The 12,235-nt window shown below is 32.5% G+C and overlaps 1 protein-coding gene and 1 long non-coding RNA gene across 3 annotated transcripts; one reads left to right on the top strand and one right to left on the bottom strand.

Moving 5' to 3' along the window:
* Nucleotides 1-1,123: 1,123 nt before the first annotated feature.
* LOC120351978 lies at nt 1,124-2,715 on the bottom strand. Its single transcript, XR_005571681.1, has 2 exons — nt 2,654-2,715; nt 1,124-2,424 (listed from the first exon to the last, which is right to left on the bottom strand). It is a non-coding gene; the product is annotated as an uncharacterized LOC120351978 (long non-coding RNA).
* A 1,691-nt stretch (nt 2,716-4,406) lies between these two features.
* LOC120351974 (zinc finger protein 664-like) lies at nt 4,407-8,867 on the top strand. 2 transcript variants are annotated; one of them, XM_039431308.1, is made up of 3 exons: nt 4,408-4,731; nt 6,862-7,578; nt 8,247-8,867. In XM_039431308.1, exons 1-3 carry the CDS (start codon nt 4,612-4,614, stop codon nt 8,712-8,714), a joined length of 1,305 nt encoding a protein of 434 aa, XP_039287242.1. In that variant the 5' UTR covers nt 4,408-4,611; the 3' UTR covers nt 8,715-8,867. The 2 variants fall into 2 exon arrangements, with proteins under 2 accessions (XP_039287237.1, XP_039287242.1); XM_039431303.1 differs by having other exon boundaries at nt 4,407-4,731; nt 6,862-8,283.
* Nucleotides 8,868-12,235: the final 3,368 nt, after the last annotated feature.

Raw genomic sequence — 12,235 nt, 5'->3', positions numbered from 1 at the left:
CATTAAATCAGGGTATAATTACAAATTGCGGATTTCAGAGATCAATACAACAGTTCATGAGCGAGTTCTATAACCCAGGGGTCACTAGTTATTCTATTAAAAAACAAATCAACTGTCAGCTGGATTATAGATTACATTCAATATTATATAAATACGAGTAGCCCTTACAAAGAAAGCAAGTAGGTAATATTGGAGTATGGAGAAAATTCTTCTACTCTCATAATATTATTATCCTGAAGAAAACACAAATTGAGTCAGCTGTATTTCGTCTATTTTTGCAAATTGGTTTTTAATGCCTAAGGGCATTAAGGACCGGTTTCCGAGCTCGAGATTTAGTTAAGTTCTATACTTTAAACAGCTGGAGTTGGAAAATTTGCTTGCCAAAATGGGACATAGTCCACGTTCAAATTAAATTTTCCAAAAACTAGAAAGCCGGTCAAGTTTTAATTGTGATTAATTCCACGAGAACCAATCAGAGAAGCGTCTCATCAAAAAGGTCTTCTCTGATTGGTTCTCGTGAAATTAATCACGGTTAAAATTTAACCGGATTTTGTGCAACCAGGCTGTAAATACAGTGTTTCGCTGTAAATGCGGAACACACATCAAGAGAAAAGCAAAACTGTCAACTTGAATCTTGGACCTCGCTTTGCTCGGTCAATGAATAATATTTTATAGTCTCATTATTTCTTTGATCAGAAGTAGATGATGTATATCGCGATATTGGAGTATGAAGGGTTTCACTAAAATTACTATTGCCCAGGTCAGTTAAATAATTGAAAACGTGAATCTTTTGCTTTGATTGTTTTCTATTATAAATATGGCAACAGGAATTTATTTTGGTTGTTTCTCCATAAAAGTTTTTTATTGATACTACTTGTCTATATATGAATAGTATTTTTTATTGATTATTAAATACTATTTATATATCATTAAATATTATCTATTACCCCGTCACATTATATTATGATGAAGTGGGGTATCATTTTTTTAAGAATGTGCAAAAATATTACGGTAGGCCAAAAACTTTTTTCTGATTATTACTTTTGTGAGATAATGGAATAAGTAGGTAATCAATAATATTAAATATAAATAAAAATACAGAAATTGAGTTATTTTAAACGAATAAGTTTTTCAAAAATTAATATTCTTTTGAGAAAAATTCTCTATTCAAAAATACCATGAAGAAAATATCCATGTACATTTACTGAATCAATTTACTGAATCATTGCTCGTACTGTATATGTCCAACTACATTTTCTATTTCACTTGTGGCTTCAGATCCATTGTGCATTATGATCACTTGACCTAAGTTTGCAGGTTGAATAATGAAAAAATGAATTCTTTATCTGACATTGCAATTGGATTATAGTAATGTTGTTTATCCAAGTTGATAAACATTTGGGAAATATTTTGAAAATATATTAGGGAAATATTTTGGGACTGTGACATGATACACACCACACACCTGAAAATAAACTATTCATTATTTTTAGAATTTTCTAAATATTATTATTACTGTATTTTTGTTTTGTAGTTTTTATTCATTTTTATAATGAAACTTTTTCTGAATGTTTCTTTCAAATTTTGATGATTGTAATTTCACACTACTTTGCAAGAACTCATTAGAAGTAAATGATGACATGCTGAACTTCTGAAAGCAAACTATTTCTTTTTTCAATTCTTTATATTATTGTTGTATACAATTTTTGTTTTGTCGTTTATATTATGAGAATTTCACTACATGTTTCTTACAAATTTTGATGATTGTAATTTTACATACTGCATTGACTTATTGATTTAATAAAAAATATGAACATCTGAAAACAAACTACCGTATTTCCTTCTTTGAATTTTTATATTATTGCATATAATTTTTGTTCTGTCGTTTCTATTATGGAACTCTTCATAAATTTGTTTCTTACAAATTTTGATGATTGTAATTTTATGCCTTGGTATTTGAATATTACTCAAGAGAAAATACAAAATCTATCTGATTGTTTTTCATACTACATTTTTACTTATTTTTGAAGGAAAAAATATATATCTATTATTCTGATTTTAATTTTATATATCATTGACTTATTCCTGAAAATAAAATGAAAATGTATTAAGTTATGCTGAATTTATATTTTCCAGCTCATGATCTTGGTACCTGATCTGATTTCCCAATAGTAAACCGTTCCTAAACTCGTTATGTCCAAATTACAGTTCCAAAATCCATCAATCCAAACTATTTTTCTATTTTCTCACAAAACTCGTGTCACTTGATTTTCTATAGAAGTGTGGAAATTTATTTCATGAATAAACTCCTATGGATGTGTTGTCCAACGTTCAGAGAAATTATAATTCAGAAGACAAGTATAAACTATATCCATAGATTCATATCATTTCACATCTTTTCCGAAAAATAAAATTATCACGCATCTGAAACAAACAGAAATTATAATTTAGAGGACAAGAGTATAAACTATATCCATAGATTCATATCTTTTCACATCTTTTCAGAAAAATAAAATTATTACGCATCTGAAACAAACTTTTAAAATTCGTAATCTTAAAATCTTTAAATTCGTATTTGCGCGCCTTTTTTGGAGAACGAAGCTTGGAACAAGGGATTCATAGAGCTACATATTTTGAAAGCAAATTATTCCACCTGGAGCGCTGAGAGCTGCCTACGTCATGGATTAGCTATATATAGTTTGTTTACAATGTCGAAAGAGTGGTAAATGGCTTGTTTACAAAGTCGCCCGAGCGCTCTGTCGTCCGAGTGGCTGTCTCCCGAGCGAAAGGATTTCTTGGTTAATGAAATGAATTACTCTTATGGAGAAACTAAATCGATAATGATCTTTTAAATAATAGATTCTTCATTATTCTGTGAAATTTCAATATTCAATTTCAAATACCACACAAAAAGAAATATACTGCTGTATATGATGGGATATTGTAAGGTTGCCTGACGTGACCATTAATTCAAAAAGCCGGATAAAACCGGCATTTTCAATTTGTTCTCAGATAATTATTGACTTGCAAAAATCTATAAAAATAAACCACAAAACAACAAATAATCTATTGAATAAATTAAATTTAGTCAGGGAAAGTTGATATTTCATATTTTTGACCTTCATATATAATTTATAAAGCAAATTCTTGAATTATTGTAGCTTTAAATTCTTGACACATTGCTTTGTCTGACATTATATCTTTCAATTTAAGAGAGAGTGAGCTAAGTAAATTGGGAAACAAACATACAAAATAAATCTATTATTATTAAATGATGATTTATTGACATTCCTATCAGTAATTACTAATTCAATAATACTTGGTACTTACTTACGGTACTAATAAATCAAACACCTAAATTCTTTGCATTTTACCTTCCTTTTCTCTCCACCAAATTCACTAACTTACCTGTAAGGTGGTTCAATAAATATTATTGTCTACAGTCTTCTGTAAAAATTATATAACAATACTCAAATCTCAATAGTAACTGAGATGTACGGTACCTCAATCATCATTGGTATCATAGGTACCTATCTCAATCATCATTGTATATCGAACTTCAAACCGGTTGCATTGGATTCCAAAATAAATTTTACATAAGATAAACCACTCTATAACATATTAGTTTGAACACTTGCATATGAATCAATGATTTTTCTCCTTTTCTCTAGCAGAACATTAAGCCTTATTTCAAATTAATTGGCAAAAAGTGAGTATACCGTACCATATTTATTTTAAGGCAGTACTCACTCATTGGCTGACTTCACAAGTTTAAACACTCGCATATTATGAATCAATGGTTTTCTCTTCTTGTTTATCAAAGCAGGAGAACATTTGAAAGCAGAGCTTAATAAATAATAATTATTTTCTAGCAGTATTTTTAGATTTAGCAAAGGCCTTTGACTCTTTTTACCATGACTTATTAATAAAAAAGCTTGAGGCAATAGGTATATAAGGAGTGCCTCTTGAATGGTTCAGATCCTACCTCAGCAATCGACAGCAAAAAACAAAGGTTGAGAACCATATGAGTGCAGAGGGTTCCATGAAGTTTAGAATACCTCAAGGAACAGTTTTAGGACCAATTTTGTATTCGATCTTTGCAAATGAATTGTGCTCCATCCAAATTCAAGGTAGAGTTATAGCCTTTGCTGACGATACATCACTGCTTTTCCAAGGAAAAAACTGGGAAGAAGTGTTCCAAACAGCAGAGATAGAACACCTTTATATTGTAAGGACCTTAAATTCCAAATTTCAAGTCATTCCGTTAATTGGGAGATGAGATCGTGTACAAACACACACACACACACACACACACACACACACACACACACACACACACACACACAGACCAATACCGAAAAACCACTTTTTTGGACTCAGGGGACCTTGAAACGTATAGAAATTTAGAAATTGGGGTACCTTAATTTTTTTCGGAAAGCAATACTTTCCTTACTTATGGTAATAGGGCAAGGAATGTAAAATTGTATGTGCTGAAAACATTTGCTCAGCCTCAGCAGCTGTAGCAGTTGATTTAGACAAGTAAATGTTATGAGAAATGTCTATTGATTGTGCTTTATGTGCTCTTCCATACCTCAAGGGTCAAGTTGATTGATGTTGGTTTATGTTTCAGATACAACCTTGCCCACTGCTTATGTCAGACTGGTCCGTTTGGAAGAACTGGATAGTAATGCAAGAAAAAAATACCAGAACCAGAGCTCAGATCAAGAATTTGTAAGTGAGACGATAGCTTTCAAATTCTAGTGCATAAATATTCCAGAGAAATATATCAAATTTGTCTTAATACTTCCCTATATTGGCGTTAAAGAAGCAACAATGATGTTGGAGCATGGAACTTGTTTATTTAAAGTACAGTGGATGCAAAATCAGAAGAGATCTTACAGTTAGAAGCAAAAACAAACGTCATTCACCTCATAATAGTTTAATGCTCATGTAATTACTGATTTCAATAAATGAGTGAATTTTGCACATATAGACTATTGAAGAAAAACATAATGTAAGATATTAAAAATCAAGATATTAGTGGTATAAATAGAAAACTATTGAAAAAAAATTGTGAGAAATTATTATAAACTTATTTTTGAAATGTAAATATGATGATGATGATGATGATGATGATGATATTAAATGTTTGCAAAAATGTAGCATTAAAAAGTAGATTGACGTCTGCAGTGCGCAATGACACTTATTTTGTAAATTCATTTGTAAAACAGTAAAGAGGTTTTTACCAGAACCTCATGATGTTTTAATGATTTTTGAAAGTTTTGAATGACAAGAACATCATACACTAGTAGTTCTGTGAACAGTAGACCTCGCGCTCAGTAAGTTACATTGACCTGTGGTTATGTTTTTTTTCAAAAATTAATAAATAATCTATCAATTTAAAATGTCTAGAAAATCCTAAATAAACAAAGCTTTCTGTCCTATCGTACAGTGAAGTCGTCCCGGAATGTGAGTGTGAGCGCTGTTATCAGGTCTGGCTGCCGTCGATATGCCAATCCAATCAACCCATCAGAGAAAATTCTGTGTTGTTATGTTGGCGAAAAATCGGTGTGTTGAAATTAACAAAATAAACTACCATAATGCTGATTTCCTACAAACTTCATTTCTCACTTTTCATGATTTTAGAAATCAATTTCTTTTCAATAATATTTGTTGCAATTTTAATCATCAGATTAAAAAAGAAAAATGTAAAAAAAATGTTTTCTATCAATAACTCCAAACTCCAAACTAGAATCATGGCCTCAGCTTATGGAAAGACAAAGTTAGTAGACAACTGTCTACTAATGTTGATGGAAAGATACATTTTCAAGATGTTCGATGTTTTTGAACGGGTAGTATTATAGTCCACTAGACAGCTGATTTATGATGAATAATTCTATAGTCTGATTTTTACGGTAATATTGATGTTCGAAGGAAACTCCTTTTCCTTTTATTATCCTTAAAATGCAAAATTTTAAAAAACCTTATGTATATGTCGACGCGAAATTCAAACCTGTCAAATTTCATGAAAATCTATTGCTGCGTTTCGCTGTAAATGCGCAACATATATATAAACATTTAAACATAAAGAGAAATGCAAAACCGTCGACTTGAATCTTAGACCTCACTTCCCTCGGTCAATTAGCCATACAACATACAAGTAGCCTATTTATTCAATAAAGACATTTACCATAAAGTTTCTTAACAGTCTTGTTTGAGTGAAAATCTTTTTTCAGACAGTATTTAACTAACCACTCAACCTAGAACTTGGAGTTTGCTTCCTGTATTTTGATATTGTCAGTTTTTATCCTATAATAAGATGCTTTTAGCAAATGAATATAATATGTGCATATGTTTGTTAATTTTTATTTAATTCAATACAACATATTGGACCTAATTAAGGGTTCACTAAATATTTATTTATCACATCCTGTACAAATACTTGACATGAAGAAAAGCATAACAAGCTGTTGCACAAAGCTGTCCCATTTCCAATTTACACTATAGAGTCTGAATCAAAATGTAGGTTATGTCACTTTCACTTTTCAAAAAAACAATTCTCACTCCTTAAAGCTCAGAAAAACAAATTTCGAATCCAAAAGATATTATTGGGAATTCCATTCGTATTGATAATTATAATGACGATTTGACTATTTGCAAAACTATTTGAATACATAGAGATTGATGAAGATGTATGAATACTTCTCAAACATAATCTGTGCGATTTGCCACTAGATAGTTCAAGTATTGTATTCAACCACTGTATAAATGCAGAATCTGTTTTCAAGAAAACAATTTGTTTTTTGACATTTTCCCGCACTAGAATATTATATTTCAAATTGATTTCTTGGACTTTTTCAGGTATCTCAATCAGCTGGTAGTTGTGGTGATTCCTCTGAAGAAGAAGGAAGAAACGAAAACTGTGAACCACAAGATGGAAACAATGAAATACTGGTAGTAGAAACACAACCTAATCAAAATCGAGATGTCATAGATCAGGGAGATAAGAATACAACACTCAAAACGACAGTTACAAAGCCCCATCAGTGTTCAGTCTGTGCAAAACGTTTCTCTCAGAGTGGTCATTTGAATAATCACATGCGAACACACACCAAAGAGATGCCTTACCAGTGTACAGTCTGTACAAAGTGCTTCTCTCAGTCTTGTAATTTGAAAGTCCACTTGCTTACTCACACCAAAGAGAAACCTCACAAGTGTACAGTCTGTGAGAAATGTTTCTCTGTTTCTAGTGCTTTGAATGTCCACATACGGAGTCACACCAAAGAGATGCCTTACCAGTGTACAGTCTGTACGAAGAGCTTCTCTCAGTCTGGTCATTTGAATCAACACTTGCTTACTCACACCAAAGAGAAACCTCACAAGTGTACAGTCTGTGAGAAATGTTTCTCTGTTTCTAGTAATTTGAATGTTCACATGCGAACACACACCAAAGAGAAACCTTACCAGTGCACTGTCTGTACAATAAGTTTCTCTCGGTCTGATAATTTGAATGTCCACATGCGTACTCACACCAAAGAGAAACCTCACAAGTGTACAGTCTGTAAGAAATGTTTCTCTCAGAGTGGTCATTTGAATAACCACATGCGAACACACACCAAAGAGATGCCTTACCAGTGTTCAGTCTGTGCAAAACGATTCTCTCAGAGTGGTATTTTGAATAACCACATGCGAACACACACCAAAGAGATGCCTTACCAGTGTTCAGTCTGTGCAAAACGTTTCTCTCAGAGTGGTCATTTGAATAACCACATGCGAACACACACCAAAGAGAAACCTTACCAGTGTTCAGTCTGTGCAAAACGTTTCTCTCAGAGTGGTCATTTGAATAACCACATGCGAACACACACCAAAGAGATGCCTTACCAGTGTACAGTCTGTACGAAGAGCTTCTCTCAGTCTGGTCATTTGAATGACCACTTGCTTACTCACACCAAAGAGAAACCTCACAAGTGTACAGTCTGTAATAAATGTTTCTCTGTTTCTAATGCTTTGAATGTCCACATACGGACTCACACCAAAGAGATGCCTTACCAGTGTACAGTCTGTAAGAAATCGTTCTCTGATTCTAGATCTTTGGGAAGGCATATGCACACTCACACCAAACGGAAACCTTAGCGTTGTACAGTCTGAACAAAGAGTCTCTCTCTTATCATTTGTATGTCCACTTGCTTACTCACACCAAAGAGAAACCTAACCAGTCTACAGTCTGTAAGAAATGTTTCTATGTTTCTAGTAATTTGAATGTCCACATGCGGACTCACACCAAAGAGGAACCTTACCAGTGTACAGTCTGTACAAAAAGTTTCTCTGTATCTAGTAATTTGAATGTCCATATGCGTACTCACACCAAAGAGGAACCTTACCAGTGTATAGTCTGTACAAAAAGTTTCTCTGTATCGAGTAATTTGAATGTCCATATGCGGACTCACACCAAAGAGGAACCTTACCAGTGTACAGTCTGTACAAAAAGTTTCTCTGTATCTAGTAATTTGAATGTCCATATGCGGACTCACACCAAAGAGGAACCTTACCAGTGTACAGTCTGTACAAAAAGTTTCTCTGTATCTAGTAATTTGAATGTCCACAAGCGGACTCACACCAAAGAGGAACCTTACCAGTGTACAGTCTGTACAAAAAGTTTCTCTGTATCTAGTAATTTGGATGTCCACAAGCGTAACTCACACCAAAAATAAAACTTTCAAGTGTACAGTCTGTAAGAAATAGTTCTGTGATTCTATAGTGAGGTCCACGTTATAATTGCAGTGGTAAAAGATAGGAAATTAACGTTGCCGATCCTCTGTCTTGTCAATGCCTTCTATAGACGGTAGCTGATACAGGCTTATTGATGTAATATTAACTGTTCATTCTCGTTAAAAATCATCAATTAAATTTTATTAAGCAAGAAATTATATTTTTCTATAATTTAATAATAAATTTTAATGATTAGAATGAAATATTTTGTTAATCAATGATCAATTCTACATTGTTAGAAGACGATCTGGCAACAGAGCAAAGTGGGAAAGAGATAGCGCTATCCTCTTTGTTGAATGATAGACAAGGATAGCAATGCCATTGTTAATCAAACCCTGCCATTATAACGTGGACCTCACTATATTTCTTTGGGAAGACATATGCACACTCACACTAAACGGAAACCTTAGCGTTGTACAGTTTAGTCCAGTCACTAGTGAGGTCCACGTTATAATGGCAGTGGATAAAGATAGAAGAATAGCGATGCCGATTCTCTGCATTAATTAATTATATTTCTACACTGTAAAAAACATAATTGGCATCGTTGTGGACCCATAAAAGGATAGTACCACCGGCTTTGTCGAATGATAGACAAGGATAGCAAAACCAAAATTGATCAAATACTGTCATTATAACACGGACCTCACTATATATACATTGGTGCATGCAATTTATATTGTAGTTCTGATTTTTCAATATATTATTTGGGTACATAAGAGAAGTCCAGAACCAATTTCTTCATGCAAAATTTCCTTGTGCTAGATATAGGTTGGCCCAAAAACCTCGTATTTTCGGCTCATTTTCCAGTTTTCAGCTATTTCTGCCAAATCTTGTAATCGGACAGAAAAATTTGCTCTTACCCTTTTTTAGATTATAAAATTATGAATGAAATGAGATCATTCGGAACTCTCTATCTCCAATGAGTACTGAGTTATGATTTTTCAAAAATGAGTGAAATTTGAAGAAAAAAAAATCAATTTTGATGAATTTTAGTTTTTGATCAACAATATCTTCCGATTGTTACCATTTAGATGTATAATTCAAAATCCCTCTGGGCGTATTTTTGTACTCTACAATCTGAGATCAGGTAGAGCGCTCTATCTCATATAGATTTCCAGGTACACCTGACAACATTGCTCCTTGTATTGTGAAAAACACCTAATTCTCAGCTTCAACCATCATCATCAACTACATTATCCTCACATTGATATTTTGCACAATGACATAAGTTCATGAGATTATGTTCTATTAGAATCACCCGTTAGATGCACTTAATTTCAGTATTTCCTAGTGGATAGGCGCTCTTAAGGATACCTCAAGGATCAAAATTTCAAACACTTATAACTTTCGACACAATGCTCAGATTTCATCGTACTACACTTCATTCTTCTCGGCTTTTAAAATGAGCCGAAAATACGAGGTTTTTGGGCCACCATGTATCTAGCACAAGGAAATTTTGCATGAAGAAATTGGTTCTGGACTAAGTCTGAACAAAGAGTTTCTCTCTGATCATTTGTATGTCCACTTGCTTACTCACAGAAAAGAGTACAGTCTGTACAAAGAACTTCACTGTGTTTGTAATTGTAATAATTTGAATCTTCATTTGTTGATACACTAGACAATTTGAAATCTTGCAGATATGAGGCACTCTCATCAGCCTGATTCCTTCCCTGCCTAATAAGACTGTTTAGAGGTCGAAATGTTGAGAATTGTTGATACAAGAGAGTATTTCAAATGAGATGTCAAAAAATCTCACTTCAATCCCTTAGTCAACTATTACAATGCCTCATTCACCCCCTTGTACCTTGAAAAACATTTCCTTCCATGAGCAGCTTCATGAAGGTGAAGAGTAGTGGTTTGAAGGTGGTAGGTGAGGGGGAATGCGCAGGATGTTCCCTTTCAGAGCAATTGCTTTGTGGTGATGGCCATGTTGGTCTGGCAGGGTAAAAATTTGACTCTATGTAAGCGTAGCTATAACTTCAAAAATAAATGTCCTTCGGCTATGAAATCCTTAGTACACTTATATTATGAACCTGCCTTGTAGAGCAATTATTGTTCCTAATATGAAAACATAATCTTTACTGGAAATGTGGAAATATAAGAGATGATTGACTATTATGTCAATAATGCTCTTGTTTTTGTTTTTTATGAAAGACTGGTGATATGTGATTCGTTTATTCTTTCTATGGACCTTTTTTTATAAGTTCCTTGATTTCTTCATTCTTATGCATTTAATATTATCCAATACAAAGAAACTCTGAGATTTTAATCATAATTCTAGAATTTTTATAATACTGTATTATATTATTTATTGCTCGTATGTACAAAAAATATTGAACATTGTTAATGTAAAAAGATAATGAATTATATTAGTGGTTTATTTAAGTCAAATAGTTTTTGTACTAAAATATTCTACTACTTTGACCATCCTAAGCCCGGGTGCACATAAGCCTGTTAAATTCTATCATGATTAAATCAACAAGAACCAATTAGAGGAGGCTTTTGAAAAGAAGGTTTCTGCACAGTCTTTTATGCTAAGGCTGACAATCATCTCATTGTTCATTTGTATAAACACTACCTGTCTTTTGAGTAATCCAATGTCTATTGTATATTATTATGCAACGTTGAATTTCACAAAATTCAAAATACTGTATTTAATTTTATTAAATTTATTCAAAATTATATTTATATTTGGTTTAGTAGACAAACTAATGCTGTATGCAACATTATGTGTCTGATTTTCATAATTGTTGATGAGTTGAAGTTTACTCATTTCAATTAATAATATGACAAAACTCTTACATTCAATAAAATCATCATTATTCAAATTAACTTTCATTTATCTTGAACATTTCATATTTATGACGACAAAATTCATTAATACTTTCAAATTTTGAAGTTTTTATTATTATAACAAAAGAATTTATACATCAGATTAAATTTCAACATTTTCTAAATTAAACCATTCATTTTTCAAATAATTTATAAATTTGAAGACTGTATAATAACTACAAACCATTTCAACAATAATATTATAAAATATTATAGAGAAAATCAAGATGGATAATGGGTAAATAAGTTTCCTAAAAAATACAAATAAGAGAAAAAGGAAAAATGGGTAAATAAATTCCCTAAAACAATATACACATGAAACAAATTCGTGAAATATGACTTTCATGGTTGTCTAATACTAACAGGACTGGGTTCTCATTGGATGGTTTGGAGTATTTTATAAAATGGTCTAGATATTCTTCAAAATTGGTTGAAGTCATCCATCCATTTTGACTACAACCAATTTTAGTGCCTGCCACTGATCCTCTCACCATGTATTCTTGGTGGCGAACTCTAGGGTATATTACATAGGGTGGAATGCTGTTCCCCAAGGCATTTATTGTACGACAGACTGTAACAGTTGGTCCACGTTCAGCTGATGTCATTTTCCCAACCTGTTTAGAACCTTTTG

This window comes from Nilaparvata lugens, chromosome 1, assembly GCF_014356525.2.
Source record: "Nilaparvata lugens isolate BPH chromosome 1, ASM1435652v1, whole genome shotgun sequence".
In the NCBI taxonomy this organism is placed as follows: domain Eukaryota; kingdom Metazoa; phylum Arthropoda; class Insecta; order Hemiptera; family Delphacidae; genus Nilaparvata; species Nilaparvata lugens.
The sequence above is the reverse complement of the archived record's forward strand: the minus strand, read 5'-3'. Positions and strand labels throughout refer to the sequence as shown.